General features: G+C 41.2%; 1 protein-coding gene and 1 long non-coding RNA gene across 3 annotated transcripts; one reads left to right on the top strand and one right to left on the bottom strand.

The window, feature by feature from the left end:
- Nucleotides 1-223: 223 nt before the first annotated feature.
- LOC139828131 (uncharacterized) lies at nt 224-1402 on the bottom strand. The gene is made up of 2 exons (XR_011739424.1): nt 1132-1402; nt 224-1020 (listed from the first exon to the last, which is right to left on the bottom strand). It is a non-coding gene; the product is annotated as an uncharacterized lncRNA (long non-coding RNA).
- An 85-nt stretch (nt 1403-1487) lies between these two features.
- On the top strand, nt 1488-17374 carry DDX24 (DEAD-box helicase 24). Of its 2 annotated transcripts, none has more exons than XM_065839547.2 (9): nt 1488-1619; nt 1941-2688; nt 5761-6138; nt 7801-7954; nt 8343-8858; nt 10990-11065; nt 11667-11855; nt 14303-14432; nt 16196-17374. In XM_065839547.2, the coding sequence occupies exons 2-9, from the start codon at nt 1959-1961 to the stop codon at nt 16429-16431; spliced, it is 2409 nt and encodes an 802-aa protein (XP_065695619.1). In that variant the 5' UTR covers nt 1488-1619; nt 1941-1958; the 3' UTR covers nt 16432-17374. The 2 variants fall into 2 exon arrangements, with proteins under 2 accessions (XP_065695619.1, XP_071665694.1); XM_071809593.1 differs by having other exon boundaries at nt 14303-14436; nt 16200-17374.
- The last annotated feature ends 767 nt before the right edge of the window (nt 17375-18141 follow it).

Raw genomic sequence — 18141 nt, 5'->3', positions numbered from 1 at the left:
TTAGAAGAAATAAAAATCTTCCATTATACTAGTATATAATTTATGACATCCTCTTCCTACACCAAGATCAAGCTGCAAAGAACACTTCATCACAGAGGAGAAAAAGTCATGCTGTGACCTCCATAGTATGATTGCTTCTATAGCTATTTGCAATTTCTCTCCATTACTTTACCCACAATACTCTTCTAAACAGGGAATAATAAAGAACACATTAACACATAAGGAAGGATGAATAACAAGTTTTTATTGAATGAGCAATGCTGATGACATTCAACCGTAGCTGCTAATTTTAGAGTTGAAATTTAAGAGGCCCTTTATGCATTCTTTCTTGAATGAGATGTATTATGCACACAATAATGCACAACTGATCTATAGGGATGTTGACTATATTTTCAAAGAAAATTTTCAGTTGCAGGAAGGTAAACAAATTTTCCTACTCCTTCTTGTCACAGCTGCAGTAGTATGTCTAATCCACACTTTAGTATGCAAACAACACCATAGCTACTAATGTACTTGTGAAACATAAATGCAATGCCTGGTTAGAACAAAACGTATGTCCTTTCCTATGCTGGTGAAGTAGCTGTCACGATCCGCATTGTCAGTCCAAGGGGCCGGCAAGCCGCAGCCTGCTGTTGGCATGGTTTAAAAGACAGGTTACAGTAACAAGCCGATAGTAACACCAGCAAGCAGATGCTACTCTCCGGTAATCCAGAAACTGGAAAGAAGAGGGAGTACCCTCATTCCTCCATCTTAGTTGCTTACATGTTGTAAAGCTTGCACCCCTAAGCTCATTATGGCCTCAAATTGCACCAGAGAAGGTTTAGGTGGGATATTAGGAAACATTTCTTCATGGAAAGGATTGTGAAGGATGCAACCAGGCTGCCCAGGGAAGTGGTTGAGTCACCATCCCTGGAGCTGTTTAAAAGGCGTAAACGAGGCTCCCAGGGACATGGTTTCATGCTAGAGTTAGGTTCTGGTTGGACTCGATGATCTTAAGGGTCTCTTCCAATCGAAATGGTTCTATGATCAGAGCCAAACACAGGAGTTCAGAGTACCGTTAGGGTGCTGTCAGAACCCCTGCGTTCAGGCCTTGCTGAGCACAGCCCGCATCCGGCCCGCACGGTCCGTTACCTCGGGAGCACCCGCAGACACCGCCGGCTGCACAGCGCCTCAGCACGGCCCGGCCAGCCGGCTCGGGGAGGGACCAGCAGAGCCAGCCGCTGCCCGGAGCCACCCCCATCACGGGCGGCGCGGAAACCCGGTCGCTACCGCGGGGAGTCCTTCGTTCCGCAGGGCCGGCAGCCCGCCCCACCCGGCCCGCAAAGAACGAGCATCCCGGGGCCCTCCCCCAGGACCAGCCAGCCACCCAGACGAGCAGCCTGAGAAAACAACGACCGAGACACCCGTCCCCAGCGCAGCGCTCCCCACGTTATGCGCATGCGCGCGCCGCCTCCGCCCACCGACGCGGCGCTCGCGGGCGCCACGCAGTGACGTCACACAGTAATGGCGGCGCCCGCGAGCGCACGAGGCGGCTGTCGGTAACGGCTGTCGGGGTCGGATGGCTGTTCGGTGCCTCGACTGTCTGTCTGTCCCTCGCTGTTCTGGGACCGCAGAGCGCGGTAAGCGCTAAAGGGGGTGCGGGGAGCGGGGAGCCTCCCGCAGGTCCGGGCAGGTGTCGGGAGCTGCCGCGCGGGGCCCCTGGCGGGTGGTGGTTGGGCAGGCGGGGCGCGATTCATTCCGGCGGTTTTAGTTTTACTCCGAAGCTGTTCCAGAGGTGAGGCTGAAAACATGACCTGCTGGTCTTATATTTAAGGCCATTCATGATATTTTTCCCATATTACAAAAAAAAAAAAAAAAAAGCCTTGTGTTCCTGTGTGTTTGAATATCATCAATGTAATCGTTATTCATTTTATCTAATGCTCTTCTTTTTTACTCCTCAGTTTCTTTTTAAGTAAAAAATGAAGATGAAAAAAGGAAGGAGATTTAAATCTCCCTTTAAAATGAAACAAAAAGGCATTGAAGTAATAGGGAAATGGAAAACTGTGCAAATTGACCCCAATCTGTTTTCTGATGAGGAGTTTAAAAACATTGTGTGCTTGGAGGAACTCACAGAGTACAAACTAGTAAGTTCTTCCAAAGTGGGGAAAGTAAAAGATAATAAGAGAAAAGCTGAGAGTGTTTCAGAAGAACACACTGAGAAGGAGGAAGAACTTGTCATCCCTCCCAAAAAGAAAAAGAAAAACCAAGATTTGAGAAGCAAAACAGATAAAAGCAATGATTCTAATGCAACGGAAATTGATGTGCCAGTTGATAAAGAGACAAGCTGTAATGAAATCATTGAAGTGGCAAATCTGGAGGACCAGGGACATGTGGCTGAGAGCACTTCAAGCACAAAAGATGCTCCAAAGAAAAAGAAAAAGAAGGCAGCTAAAAATAAGGGTCCTCAGGCTCAAGAAGCTCTTCCATCGATAACTACTTCTAAAAAAGTTAAAAACTGGACAACAGAAGTTTTATCTGCTTCAACTGATCACAAAGCTGATGTGTCTGCATGGAAAGACCTCTTTGTACCTGAGCCAGTGTTGCAGGCCTTGAGCTACCTGGGGTTTAGTGCTCCAACTCCTATTCAAGCCTTAGCCTTGCCTTCTGCCATCCGCGATAATATGGATGTTCTTGGTGCTGCAGAAACAGGTACAGATCCTTTAAACTGGTTGTATATGCTGGGAGCTTCCCTCTCCCCTCTTTAAATGCAGGTTATTGTTATGGGTTTTTATATGTAGCAGAAGAAGCATTTATACATAGAAGAGCTTGTATTTTCTGCATATCCAATATATTAGTAATGATTCATTGTGAAGTATTAAGACTTTGTAGCTGACAAACACAGGACATTCCATCTATACAGTAACACACAGTGTGCAAAGCTTTGCAATGATTTTTTATGCTTTTGACAGAAGCCTCTTTTTCTGTTGTTTCTCAAATTGTTTCCTGTTTTGGGAACTGTAAAGTGATACGCTGCAGCGGGCAGAATTATTGAAACAGAGTCATGTTCCAGCAGTAACTTCTGTGGATGTCCCTGTGCTGACGCAAGGCCAAGAACTACGTTCCTCTAAACGTACAGTACTAGCTTGGAGTGGTGAATAAATACTGAGCACAGCATGAGGCATTGTGGATGTGGCCTAGGCCTTTGTTGTAGCAAAACAGGCCCACCCTGTGCCCTGTCTCTGGGCTTGGCTTGTATGTTGTCACCAGCCCTTCTCGTGGCTTGTGCTTGAAGTATTACCTTGGTTCATTAACTGAATAGGTACTGTCTCTTGTCCAGCTTGTGATCAGCTCATACCTTTGTCTTTGAAGCATTGCTAGCCTTTGTGAGATTTGTTATAGCTTATTTTTTACTTAAACAACACTGTGAAGTCACAGAGCATTATTTTCCCTTTAACTTTTTTTGCTTCTCATATCTTTGAAGTTTTGTCTCTTCAGCAGTGCAACACTTTTTTCCCCATAAAAACTAAAAATAGGAAGCACAATTGGAAGCTGCGTTAGTTTAAAGGCCTCCTTTGCATTCTTTTCATCTGTTCCAGTTGCCTTATCTTACTGCTTGTCTTGTAAAGCCATTTACTGCTCTTGAACATGAAGCTCTAGTAACTAATAAGTTATGCAGTCATTTGCATTTTTGTTTTAATTAGAAGCTAGGCTTGCACTATTAGGTTTAATAGGATTAGAAAATCCCGCAGGCACTGTTTTTGAAAATGGAACTGAAAATTTAAGCGGTGTTTGTGTGCTGAAAAAAAGTGACATTTTGGCACTGCTGGAAAACAGATCCTTCTCTAGCTGCAGAATGGAAAGCACTATTGGTGTCAGGTTGTGTTGTTGCTGTCTAATTTTGCATGACCCTGAAGTAGCAGGACTGTGTTTTGCTCTATTGTTTTCTTATTTCATGAAAGAAAGCCAGGTTCTCTCCAGAGAGTCCAGTGGGTCATCAGTGTTCCTGTAGAAACTTGAGAGAAGATGTCTGTTAGGAAGCGCTGCAGCTGGTAGAGGCTGGAACTCTCCAGATCTTTTTTCTACATCCTACAGCTTCCCTTAGCATTGGGCCTGATGGAGGAAGGTGACAGGTGAAACAACTGTTTTTCTTCCATTTTTGGTAGCTACATAGGGGAGAATAGCAAGATTTTGATATGGCAGTAGATCCCTGTGGAGATCAGATACAGGGAACGTCAAGGCTTGTTGTTTTTACAGTGGATCTAACCAGTTCTGTGCATTGCCATGTGGAAGTAGTGAAGTTTTTGGTTAAGGAATCAAATTTGATCTCTGTAAAATCTTACAATATAAAACTGTTTAAAATAACATGAAATAGCTTGAGCTGTAGTGTCTGAGGGTATGTTTTCTCCAGGTTTTACAGGCCTGGTTATGGTATGTGGTCAGTGTGTTGTGAAGATAACGTGCTCTGTGAGGTGATTATTTGTTTAATTTGTGGGAGAATCTAGTGCCTGCAGAATAATCCTGATTATCACAGCTATAATATACCTGGGTGCAGTACTGATATTTGCACCAGCCAAATTGCAGTACATTTAATTCAAAATCAGCGCTGTTCTTCACCTTAAAAACAGAAGTTCTGGTAATACAGAAACTTATTGTATAAATGCTCTGCAAATGCAGATCATAAACTTTTTTTGCTTCAAGTGCATAAGTCAGAAGAGACTTCCTAGAGATTCAGAAAGGTGGGAAGTGGATATGAGGAGACTGCAGCCATATTGGTCAGGATACTGGGCTTAGCTATTTATTAACTAATATTAAGGTTCTTTGCTAAACAGGCAAAATGCTCTGTTGCTAAATTTGACAAACCATTATGGGTTTATGATAGGACAGACTGTGCTCAAGGAATTGAGATGAGATTTCCAGAGAACCGTTCCCCAGCAGTGGCCTGTAACAGGAGGGGTGCGATAGTGTCTTGTGTTCTGGATGCTGCTTTTGTGATTGATGAACTGATATTTATGAGAACCTTAACCGGGGTGGACGTGCTACCAGGCTTCTTCTAACATCTTTAGTAGTGTCAGGTAGTTCAGAAAGGAATATGTGGCAGGGATGTGACTTGCAGTTTGGCACAGTGAACCCGTGAAATTAAAGTTGGGGAGCAGTTTTGTGTTTGACAGCACCTCTCCAAAGTGGTTTATTTGTTTTAAATCACATTTATGTGTTTTGATTCTAAAAATGTGAGCTGGTAATAGATCAGAAAATTAGACAGTGGAATATTTCAAAATACAGTTTATTTGAAAGTTCTAAACACAGTACTGTAAATTGTAGATGGAAACAAATCCTTGAAGTACATTCCAGTTTGCCCTTGGCCTCATTTGCTATTCCTTTATTTTGAGAACATTGATCGGAACTGTCAATTAGGGCATGGTATTCTCCTTACGGGCATACAGTTCTTTAAAAATATCTTGGCTGAAACTGCAGCTTTTAAAAACCATTTTCAGAACAAATGAATCTGCCTGACCCACTAGAGATTGGAAAAATATCTGTTCCTCAGGAAGTGTGCTATTGGTGACCTCAAGGCAATCTATAAAGGGAACAGGAGAAAAGATGGTATTGCTGCAACTTTCTGGTCTTCTAAAGATCAAGAGTTTGCATCTGTTACAACTGTATGTTTTAAGAACGGTGTGTGATTTGCTGTTACTTTTGTCATATTTTCAATATGGTCTGGGTTTTTTTGTGGTTTTTTTTTTTTTTTTTTCTTTTGTTTTGTTTTTGTTTTTTTTTTTGTAGGAAGTGGCAAAACGCTTGCATTTGCAATTCCAATGATTCACTCTGTGCTGCAGTGGCAAAAATCAAATAGCTCAACAACAAGAAATCACAGCGTTCCTAAAGAGTCCTATCAGCATCAGGATGAAACAAGATGGGAAAATGAGGATGAAGCAGAAAAACTAATCCATCAGCAGGTTGAAGACAGTGGGGATGAAGATGATACATCTTTCACAACAGGCTGTGTGAAGGTGCTCGAAAATATTGAATTTGATTCTGGTGATGAGACACACACTGTTGGCTCCCATAAAAAGAGACCTCTTTTAGGACTGGTCCTTACCCCCACAAGAGAATTAGCTGTACAAGTAAAACACCACATTGATGCAGTTGCAAAGTTCACAGGTATGTAGACCCCATGGGCCATGTCCCAGATTATGCTGGATTTGGATCTTGGCATCGGTGCTGAGCCAGAATGTGTGCCATGGTTTCTTCTGCATCATAAAACTGGGGTGGCTTTTGAAGGGTTAAGGTTCGTAGTCATTAGTATTTGAGAAATGCATTAAGATTCTTCAGTGAGATGCATATGGAAGCGAACAGTTAATGTGGGATATTTTGTTTTTAAATATTTCTGCCTTCAAATAGCTATTGACTTGTGCTTCAGCAACACAGAGTCAGTACTAGATACTCCACCATAGCTTTGTCCTGGTTTTGTGTGATGTAAGATATGTATAGAAAATGATATTATTTATATATGTATATTTTTTTCATAATTTCCTTTTTTTTGACAGATGTTTTGATCTATATAGATAATACATATAGAAATAATTTTGCTTTATCAAAAAAAGAAAATGTGCCCATATATTTTAAGGGCAGAAGGCATTTCTGGATTGTCTGATTAACCTCCTACAGCAGTCAGGACACTGCACATTGCTGGGTAACGTGTCTGATGAAACCAATTCCATTCTGTTCCTTTCTCTTCCAAACCAGAGATCAGCACATCTGTTAAGTGAGTGAGTGAGGGTGTGAAACAGTTCAAGAGAGGGAGAACAGAGAAGCAACTCTCACTTCTCCAACAGTAGTAATTGTTTATTGAAGAGGATATGTAGTGCAGTGTAGTGCTTTTAAGCATGTCTTCCTTTGGTGTCTATACATCCCGCTGTGCTCATCAGTCTGCAGCTGATTACACGGCTAATTTTAACTTCTAGCCTGAAATAATCAATTTATGTCAGCACAGTCTTGATACGAGCAGTGCTATTTGTATGTAAAAATCTGCTGCACAAGTGATGTATAGTTGCTGTGGCAGGAGAGAAAATATGTTTTGATATGGGCTTGCTTTGTTGTCTCAAATTCACTTTGAAACAAATCCCCTCCTGGAAGCAGGGGGTTCAATAAGTTGTAGGGAAGAGGTATCTGTGGTAGCTTGGATACTGGAGGAATCTTGCACAGTAGCATTGAGTTTGTCATGGGCCATTGTGTTCTTTGAAGAAGTAGGGTCAAATAAACCATGTATTGATTCTGTGCTTACAAAGCTAAACTTATAGTACCTGTGCAAATTGGTTAAAGCTGACTCAGGGTCTCTGTGCTACTGTGCAGTCCAGAGAATCATTAATTGGGAGGGAGCATTCTTGTTAGGATTACTCTGTAGCAAGTGAGCAGTTATTAGCAAGACAAGCATTTCTCAGTCCTATTCTTGGAGGGGCCTGCTGATTATTCGTAACAAGAACTTGCTTGTTGATGCAAATTTAATTGACAAAACATGAGATTCTGAAGTACGGGTAAACAAAGCTAAGAGCTATGGAGGACATAAGTGATTCTTCCTACTATTGCAAGACAGATGTACTAAATGAAATACTACTTTATTTTTGGTGTCTAATGAGGATTTCTCTTTAAAATCAAGGGCATTGCTGCATGTTCAGTGTTATATAAAACCCCCTAAGTTTCCTGGACAAAATGCTTGCTGAAAATTGGGGTATAGACTTTTAAATATACTTCTCTGAGTGGAGGTATGTAAAGACATTCACTGATAAACTAGTCAGATTAAAAACTATTATTTATCTGTTCTAGGCATTAAGACTGCAATTCTAGTTGGAGGCATGGCTGCACAGAAGCAAGAACGTGTACTGAATCGAAAGCCAGACATTGTAATTGCAACACCAGGCCGTCTGTGGGAGTTAGTTAAAGAGAGACACCCACATCTTTCAAATCTTCGGCAGCTCAGGTAAACGTGCCTTTTAGACTGACTACTGGATAGTGAACTGGGCGTCACTGCATGCTGATTACATTTACTAACTGATTAAATGATTTAGACTATGTAAGATCACTTATTTCTTTGTTAGAGTGTTTCATTGAAATGCACAGTGGTTATATTGATGGAGGGGACTGTCAAGTAAAGCCAGTAGCAAAACAACGCATTTTTTCATTAGAGACCTGTTTTTTCAAAAAAAACGTGGAAGGCTGCTGTAGCTACCCCAGCATACCTGGTGTTCCTTTGGGCTTTACATGCAGAACTTCCCTTAAGTGTTTAGCAGGAAAAATTATTTTGAAGTCTATCACATTTGTATTTATCAGCACAAGTGGATTTTTACTGTGTATTTTCTATTTGACAGGTGCCTTGTGATTGATGAAGCAGACAGAATGGTTGAGAAAGGTCACTTCGCAGAGCTGTCTCAGTTGCTGGAAATCTTAAATGATTCGCAATATAACCCTCAACGACAGACTTTTGTTTTTTCTGCCACTTTGACTTTAGTCCATCAGACTCCCACAAGAGTTTTACAGAAAAAGAATGCTAAAAAGATGGACAAGAAGACCAAACTAGAATTGCTAATGGAAAAAGTAGGAATAAAGGGCAAACCCAAAGTGATAGACTTAACAAGGAAAGAGGCTACTGTTGAGACTCTGACAGAAACCAGAATTCACTGTAATACAGATGAGAAGGACTATTATCTCTATTACTTTCTTCTCCAGTATCCAGGAAGAACCATGGTCTTTGCAAACAGCATAGACTGTGTAAAACGCCTCAGTTCTCTCCTCACAATCTTAAATTGCGATCCTCTTCCTTTGCATGCCAACATGCACCAAAAGCAAAGGCTGAAAAACCTGGAAAGGTTTGCTGAGCGAGACAAGTGAGTTCATTTTCTAATTCCTAGTAGAGAAAAAAAGAAATCATGTAAAATGTAGTGGGGAAAAGAAACAGCTCTGTTAGAGTAGGAGCAGGTTGGGGGAGTTAGCTGGGGATGTGAGTTCCCCATTTATGAACCCAGGTTATTAACGATTACAGATGAGTTTTCATGGGGTGGTTGAGGTGATGAACTGGAGCAAGTTCAGTGGAAGGACACCAAGATGGCCAAGAAGTACTTGCTTTGGAACGGGAGGGTCTGAGGGCGCTGAGTTTGTGACAGCTATGAAAAAGATTTTTGTGGGGACCTCGTGTCAGCCCTCTGATATCTTAAAAGGTTATCAAGAAGATGGAGTCAGGCTCTTCACAGTGGTGCATGGTAGGATGGTGAGGAGTAATAGGTGCAAATTGAAACAAGGGGTTCAGGCTGGATATGGAAAGAAGGTTTTTGTTTATGAGGACCGTCAGGCACTGGAACAGGCTGCTTGTTCTTGGATGTTTTCAAGGCTCAATTGAATAAAGCCCTGAGCAACCTGGTCCAACCTTATAGCTCATCCTGTTTTGAGGAGGAGGTTGGACTAGAGACATCATGAGGTTCCTTGGAGCCTGAATTATCCTGTGGTCTGGCAGGTCATTGCTGCCGAAGAAGCTGTCACTTGCCCTGTTTTCAGCTGTATGCTTTTATAACTGCCCTACACACCTCTCTGCCCCTGTGCCTCCACACTGCAGCTCATTTGATCCTTCCGTAAGTTGTTTCATCTCACTAAGCCATCAGAAAACTAACCACTTTTTGGTGGGTTAGCGTTTTCAGGTGTAGTTAGGTGAAGTAGCTTCCTGAGGGTCAAGATATCCTAGAGCAATGCAGGAGAAGGGCTGGCTGTGCCTTTCAGCAGCAGTGGACAGTCAGGTTTGCCCAGGCAGGCCTGTCCTGCTATTTGAAGAATTGTTTCCTGCTGGCTTTGGGATGGCCTTTGGGAGGAGGTTGGTGATCTCAGTACTTCCATAATCCAGAAGCCCCACAGTTCAGTCCTGCGGTGAAGTGCTTGTACGCTCTCTGACTGTGTGGGAATTTGTACCTTGGTACTGGACTCAGGCATGGAGAAGAGGCTGAATTGCTGTGGTGTATCCACAGCATCACTTGACAAAACGTACTAGTGGTAGCACTGACATAGGCCAGACGGGGCCTTCTCCGACTGCAGATTTCCAAGGCAAGAAGAAATCTGTAAGACCATCTATCACAGCCTCCTGCAGATTGCAAACCAAAGAATTTTCTCTATTTATGTCTGCTTTGAACCTTGTAGCAATAGGGTATGCGGTCAGATGCCATAAAATCTAAACACATTCCTGTTGCCTACAAGTAACTCAGTTGCGGGGAGATTTTTTTAAAACAAATTGTTTCATATGCTAGGCAGAATTCCTCTGTTGTAGACTGTTTATATAAAAGAATGACTTTTTTGAGTAGTTCTTCATTTCCAGGGGTAAGCAGAAATACTAATTGTCAGAACAGAATACCCCCCCTTATATTTCTACCTTTTAATTTACTGAGAAAACGTATTTGAATGCCACTTGGTAGAATATATTTCGGCCCCAAATGCTGTTAATTAAATCTATAATGTTAATAATGCAATTTTTCTCAACTGGAGAAACTTGTAATAACCCATCTGTCCTGCCAAAAGATCAACTATGGTTTTAATGGTATGATCGTATCAAGCTAAAGGTATTTTTAAAGCCAACCTGGGCAGAGCACTGAAAAATGTAATGAAGTGGAGCATATCCTCCTGCCAAGTGGTTGGATTAGGTCATTGAACAGTCATTTCCATTAGCGTTCCTGTGAATTGGGAGAGAATAAAAGCTTAGGAAAACAGGATCCAGCAAGGTAGTGAACTTCTTTATTGGAAGCAAAATAGACCTGTCAAAGGTAATATTTGCATTTTTTACTCTAAGAATTGCTGTTTCAATGCTGCCTCTGATGTAATATTGGATATCGTTTTCTGTAAGGGAAAACAAATAGCATATTTCCAGCAGATGATGTAGTACAAATCTGTTCCTTAAATTGCTGTGGTAGAATTCCAGGTCGCTGTATTTTGTGTTCCTTGGCAAATGGTTTACTCTTCAATTTTATGTTATCACTTTCTCAGCTGTGTCCTCCTGACAACAGATGTTGCAGCTCGTGGTCTTGATATTCCCAACGTGCAGCATGTCATCCACTACCAGGTTAAATATTTTTAATGTTTTTACTTCTACTGTTTTGGTTTTGAAATAAGCTTTTGCTGATCCAAACCCTGAACACTATAAAGCTTTGATTCTTGGTCCTGTATATAAGTATAGTCCCAAATACATAAATTTAATCATTATTAATTTAGCTGTCCTTAGTGCTTGGTACTTAAGAATCTCATTGCTGCAGTGGCTGACTGTGGTAAGTAGCACTTCATGAATGTGTGATTACGTATGAGAAGGGACATAACAGCTGTGATTCTCCTTGTTTTTTGCTTAACTTTGATATCCAAAGGTGTCAATTGACTCCGCCCTATAACTCTCCTCTGAGGACACGTAGAATTTTTTCATACTTTGCAAATGAAATGGCAGAGGGTTGAAGTTAGGAGAGACTCACAAAAGGTTATGCAAGGAACAATACTGGCCCAGAGAACAAAAAGTGTCTCCAGACATCATCTTTTAATTCACTTTCAGCTGTGTTACATGTAGTGTACTGTGTGTATCTAAAAACGAAGATTCTCTGGCAACCTCTTGGCCAAAACATGACAGGCTGCTGCTAGCTTTCCATGGCCAGCTTCATGTTTTTTCTGAATATTTGCAGGTCCCTCGTACTTCTGAGCTGTATGTACACAGAAGCGGCAGAACAGCCCGGGCTGCCAATGAAGGCCTTAGCCTATTGCTGATTGGCCCTGATGACTTGATCAATTTTAGGAAAATTTATAAAACATTGGAGAAGAGTGAAGAGCTGCCATTTTTCCCAGTTGATACCAAGTGCATGACTTCTATCAAGGTAAAGAAACAACAATCTCTTTACAGCCTGAATAGTTACTTTCTTACTTATGTTACTTCCTTGTCCAGTACATTCTTTCTACGTTTCAGATGAAATTTACTCTTCAGGACCTGAGTTTGAAAATTAAGTTAATCACGCTTTATCTTTTTTTAAGAAATATTTGTATTTTCTCCTCAATAACTGGCCCGAAAAAGGTGTTCAAACATAAATGTCGCTTACATTTTTCTTGCATGTTTTTATGTAAAGCTTCTCCTGACTATATTCCCAAAATCAGTACAGAGAAGTTGGCTGGGGAGCTGGAGTGGCTCTGTTAGGTAAAATGAGTTGCTTAAAGTGTCTTGTGTTAGGAACAGACTAGAGAAAAGTAGCAGGTCCAGGGATGTTCAGTGGTCTTCATCTGCCTCTTTTCAGCTGAAGTAGTGAGTTATCTGCTTTCCTACAAGTTCTTATACTGCAAGGCCACAGCTGCCACTGAACTCTGTGAAACCAGGTATGTTTCCTTTTTTTAAGTTATTGCCTATTTTAAGGAGAATTCAGTCATTCAATAACTCGCAAATAAACAACAGTTAGAATTTACAGAACAGTATATTTTAGAAAGCTTCTAGTCACTGCAGATCTTCTACTTCTCAAATAAGTGGCTGTTTCGTGTCTCGGCGTTTTCCTGGCAGTTTGGGTGACATCTGCCTTGTACAAATGGGATATATTTAAATAGTGCATTTGAAACGAATCCAGCTGGGATTGGAGTGTCTGAATATTGCACAGTCATTGAGAACAGGAGAAAAATGCAAGTAGTCAGATAATGCAACAGGTACCTTCCATGTGGTATTCTGGTTCATACTCATCCAGTTCACTTGGACTGAGCCCAGGGTTCACCCCAGTGGCAACAGGGGTATTCTCACCTTGAGAATAACATCAGCATGTTTTCAAAGCCAAGGCTTGCTGCAAATGGACTATTTAGCATGATTTTTTTCAGGAGGTGAAGCTTTCTGAAAGAGAAAGAAAATCAAGGAAATGCTTCCACAGACTCTTTTTTTTCTTCTCTTGGTAGTAACACAGAGAATTTTATTAATTTTTTTTTCATCTCCCCCCACCCCCCTTCTACCTGCCAAATGTTTCTGGTTACTGAAAGAAATCTGTTGTTTTTAGAGTGTTTCTTCAGAGGTCCCTTCTGTGTTTCTTGATGAGTAGTTCTTGGCTCTTATCATGCTCTGTCAATTAATGGGCAAATAAATATTGTTTCCACACTTAAATTTTCCTGCCACCATCTCATGATCTTCTCTCCTATATGTAATAGTGCTCCTCTCCCCAGAAAAAGATGTCTTTGTAATTGTAATTAAAGGACTCCAGCCTCCTAGGCCCTTCACATGGTCAGGTCTCTTTTGCGCTTTGCCCTGGGCTTAATCACAAAGCCATTGTAGCTGGGACTAATATTGCTGCTGGTTCTTTAGGTCTATCCCTTTGGCACCTTCCTTCACTGGTTCTGCATGCCTGCCTTCCAGTTCAGGAAAGGTCCGAATGGATTTTGCAGTGGAGAAGAATAGAATTGGTGAACCAGAGTAGAGACCAAGAGGACTCAAGTTTTACAAAGATGGAAAAACTATTTAAAATTTCTTGTAATGATCTAAAAAGTGACTGACTTGTTTTATTAGTCAACTGCATGTTTAATTTCCTCTCTGCGTGTTAATTATCCTGGCAGTTCTGGCTGGTGCTCTTACTGTGTAGCAGCAGACTGTCCCCTTGGGGTGGTCTGGGCATCCTGTACAAGGTTTGTTTTGTGCAACCGCAGGAACATTCCGAACAGCAGAACTTGCTGCTGGGTTCATTATTATTTACTGTCAGTGCAGATTTCCTTTCCGTAACGAATTAGTTATTTAAGACGGCTTGGCCCAGCTGGAAGGCCACAGGTCATGTTAGGGTGCTGGACATCTTTCTTCCACCTATGTGCAGCTGGGAAGAAGGGCAGGGCATTTTGTCCTATGCCTAGACAAGATCCAGGTGTGTTTCTGAAAACATGAGTCGCTCCTTCCATATGGCCTTGCAGGAGCTGACTTCTTCAGAATGGGATGAAGCCAATGGCTGCCTCTTATTGATGAGACTAGTAACTTTAAGATCCAGCTGTACTGTGTAAATATGTACATTAAGAATGAGTGGTATCTGAATCGTTATTTGTCCTCGACTTTTTTAAAGTCTTTGCAAAGAAGTTAACATTCAGGCATATGTAATAGTTGACATGATTTAGAAGTCAGATTCTATCACAGACCTGAAGAAGGAAAACACTTTAGCAAATGATGAGATTTGTTTATTAAGTGAGGCATCTGCTGGGACACCAAGAGGGAACAAAAGTGTCCCTGCACCTCAGTTGCATTGTTATGCATGCTCTCAGACACTGCCTCTGCTAAAGTGTCCCATATTTAAATCTGATCATCATGTCTGAAATGTGCTTGCAGGAACGGATGAATTTGGCACGGCAGATTGAGAAGGCAGAATTTTTCAACAGTCGGGCAAAGCAACATGACTCCTGGCTCCAGCAAGCTGCAGAGGCTCTTGAGGTTGATCTTGATGATGACATGTTTATGGGCAAGTAGAAATGCTTGTTTCTGGATATACTTATTTGGTCCCATAGCACTGGTGTCCAGAAGGGGCTTCTTCACCATGGCAGAGAAATTCTTAAAACCTGCAGGGCAGAAGGGGAAGGAAAGTAATGTCAGTACTTAGTACATGGTACTGCTTGTGTTTTTGGGATGGTTGCACAGTAGATAGTGCTGGACCTGAGGGAATGAGGTGTGACAATTCTAGCAAGTCACAGACAAATCTATGTGTTGTAGAACAAAAACTGTTTAGTTTCTGGGAAACATTTTAGGGTGATCTAACAGCCCAGTATATCCTGCTTCAATCTTGTCCCCTCTGTGTCAAAGAAAAAGCTGTTTCTCCACTTCTGCTTATCTCTCCCACCCCCCTGTAGTCAGGCAGCAGGACAGGAGCCTGACAGCTCTGTGTGGGAACACCCAGGAAGCGCCAGCAAACACCAGAAATTATGTGAGCCTTATGTAGGTTGAGTTGTGTGGGCTAAACGACCAATGTTATATTCAAGTTGCTGAGGTTTTTGTTGGTGTGTTAGAAGTAAGTAATTTCTTTTTTTTTTTTTTTTGAATTGAATGTTCAACAGGCTGTGCCTGAGAGAATATGTAGGGCTGTGCAACTACAGGTGGCTATTAGTTCAAGGCAGTGAAGTTTTGCACTGCTTAGATGTGCTATAAAATGCCACATTGTGTTCGAATTTTAGGAGGTATGATTTCCTACCAGTTCTTTGAAGGCATGCTGAGTACGGGTGCTGCCTGGGTCACTTCAGCTTAAGCTGTCTGTAGCCTGTTAGCTGCTAAATATGAAGATGCCTTGATTTTGAAGCATGCTCAGATATTTTTTTTTTTTCTTTATTCATGGCTGGACTAGTTTGTTCACAGCCACTTTGCAAGCAAACACTAATCGTCTCTGTCCAAACTGCTCAGGAGTGCTCTCAGATAATTAGCACTCTGCTGCTTTGTTTTGACATAATCTGAGTATGCTGTGCTTTGAAAGGAGTTTCAAAACAGCACATCCAGTCCAAGTAAGTTGCAGCTCTCAAGTGAAGCACTTTGTAATTGCCAGCCAGAATCGTGCCAGATTCATGCTTTAAAATGTATTCGGTCTCTGCTACTTCCATAGCTTATTGTAGACCAATTAAGATCTCAGTAATTTCTCCCATAAATGCCTCTTACACATTATGAAAGATTTAGTAATGTGCTTTCAATTTACCTTACAGCAGCCTTGACTTACTCCCTCCAGTTCAGGCCTTTGACCATATTAACTATCTTCAGTGTTTTCTGTACCCTTCTTTCTTCTATGTTATTAAATCTGAGCACCTTATGGGTTTTTATAACGTGTAAGGAAGAAAGGGTTTCCTGTTTTACAGATATTGAAATGAGGCACGCAGAAAGTTACAAAATAGAAGAAGCTTTTGCCTGAGCCAGAAGTCCTTGGTTAACCCCTTATCTTCTGGACCCCTTTTCCTTTTGTTCCCAAGTCTTTTCTGGGTTGAGAGCTAGCTGAATTATTTAGCAGAATGATACCTGGGGTATAGTTACTCAGTAGTTAGGATTCTTCTTGATCTTGTTATCTCGTGGACAGCCTAGGTGACCTGAAAGTGTCACAGATGACGGGAAGACTTTATGGAAGTTCAGTGACCTTGTTAGAGAGAGAAAGATGAGATGAACATCTGCCCCTAGCACTGCAGAAGCCTGGTGAAAGAGGCCAATGCAAGTTCTTCTCTTGTAACATTCTGTATCTTTGATTTCTGCCCCAAGGAAGAAAAGCCAGTGAGCAAGAAGAAAGCCAGAAGCAAAAGATGCTGAAGGGGATGAAAAAACAACTAAAACATATGTTGTCCCAGCCACTGTTTAAAGTCCTTATGAAAACCAAGTACCCAACACAGTCTGGAAAACTACTGCTGCCTCAGACATCAGTGGGCATTTCAGAATCTGCTCTGGGTACTGTGTCCAAACAACAAGCCAAGAAGAAGAAATCGATAAAACTAAATTAGATAACTGAGCAAGATCACTCAGTGCAACGGAAGCAAAGACAATCCTTATCCAGGCTGTCAGCGCTTATGGAGGAACTCAGCTAGAAGACACGTAGCGTCAGAGGATGTTGCCTGTGTCTTCGTTGTGCAGGCACAAAGCAAAATGTTGATTTAAAGGGCTCTATTAACATGCAGTTAGTTACTGTTGAATCTTGTCTTGGATCTTGTTTTCTTACATTCTTACTTATTTGTTCTAATTCTCTATATTGATAGAAGTTAGTTTTGAAATAGTTCTGTTTATTTTTCCTTTTTGTGAGATGGGTTAAAGATACTGAGTAAAATTCACTGTGGGCATACTCTAATGAAAAAACTTGATTTGAATTTTAATGTCCTTAAAGGATGGGGAAAGTAGGCTGTGTACAGTCTGAGTACAATCTCAGCAGGTTGTAATGGGAAGTTTGGCTTTTACTGCAGCCAGTTCAGTGAGAAGGACAGCAAACATAGGCAGTGTTACCAGCAAGCCTACAATTCCAGTTATGAAAATCTCTCCCAGTTTTCTTTCTACTCTGACAATATTTCTCTGTTCTGTTCTATACTGGGTCCTAATTCCCTAAGTTCTCTGCTAATATGTTTTAGAATGTGCAAAAAAGTCAAGGTGGCAATGGGCCTGGATGGACCTTGGGAGATGTGTAGATTTTTGAGAAATAAGTGTTGCTACTCGGTGTTTTATTAATTGATATTTGGAGTTAAGTCTGTATTGGGAAACATGTTCGAACCATGATGTTTGCTTTAATACAAAGATAATTATATTGTAGAATGCTACTTTGAAGAATGCTACCTGATAGTTATGCTTTTAAATCATTTTAACCTGACCTGTGAAAATAGTTTTTAAAGATATTTTTAAAAAGATATCAGAAAAATGTATTTTGAATTTTTGTTGAATTATATCTGTTATAAACCTCAAGGCCTATGTCCATTTTCTATCATGTGGGTTTCTGAATTGCTGATCGCTGATGCCCTTTGCACGTAGCAGGCAGGGAAAGGGGAAAAACATGAAAAAGGTAAGACATAGCAGTGGGATCTGTGTTGGTGAGAGCACAGGGAACCCTCATTTGCCAACTCTACATCAGGCTGAGTTTTTGTGTCTCATACAGTATAGAAGCAGAGTCATTGCCCTGACAGCAGGCATCGATTTACTCAGCTAGTCAAAAATAAATTTGTCTGTGGAGTTGAGTGCTGCCTCCAACCACTTACCGGTTATGTGAGAAGAGCAAAGTTTTTACTCTTTCATCTATGTGAATAATCAAAGTCTCCCCAACTTCTTGGAGGGCTTTTCTCTTACTTCCTTGGATTACTGAAGAAGAGCTGTGACAATATAATCATAAGCATTCAGAACTTAGTAATTATGTATGAAGCTTACCTTGCAACACTATTTGTCTCATGCTCTTTTGAGTAGATGGGGGGAAAGTTCTGAGAGAGAAGAGATGGTAAGGTTCTGCTTCCTCCCTCATGTGAGAAGACAAAACGTCTTTGGAATTAATGTGACATCTGAAAAATAAAAACAAGAATTTAAAGAAAGTTCCTTGTAAAGAAAACTGAAAAAAAAAAAAAACCTGAGCAAAGGCAAGCATGCCCTTGGTCCTTTTCTGTGCCATTTTAATCATATTCTTACATTATGGAAAGGAAATTTGCATGGGTTTTGCATCCCTGAAGGGACTGAAGAACAGGTGG

The sequence above is a fragment of the Patagioenas fasciata genome, chromosome 5 (assembly GCF_037038585.1).
Source record: "Patagioenas fasciata isolate bPatFas1 chromosome 5, bPatFas1.hap1, whole genome shotgun sequence".
NCBI classification, from domain to species: domain Eukaryota; kingdom Metazoa; phylum Chordata; class Aves; order Columbiformes; family Columbidae; genus Patagioenas; species Patagioenas fasciata.
This window is presented reverse-complemented; position numbering and strand designations above follow the sequence as displayed.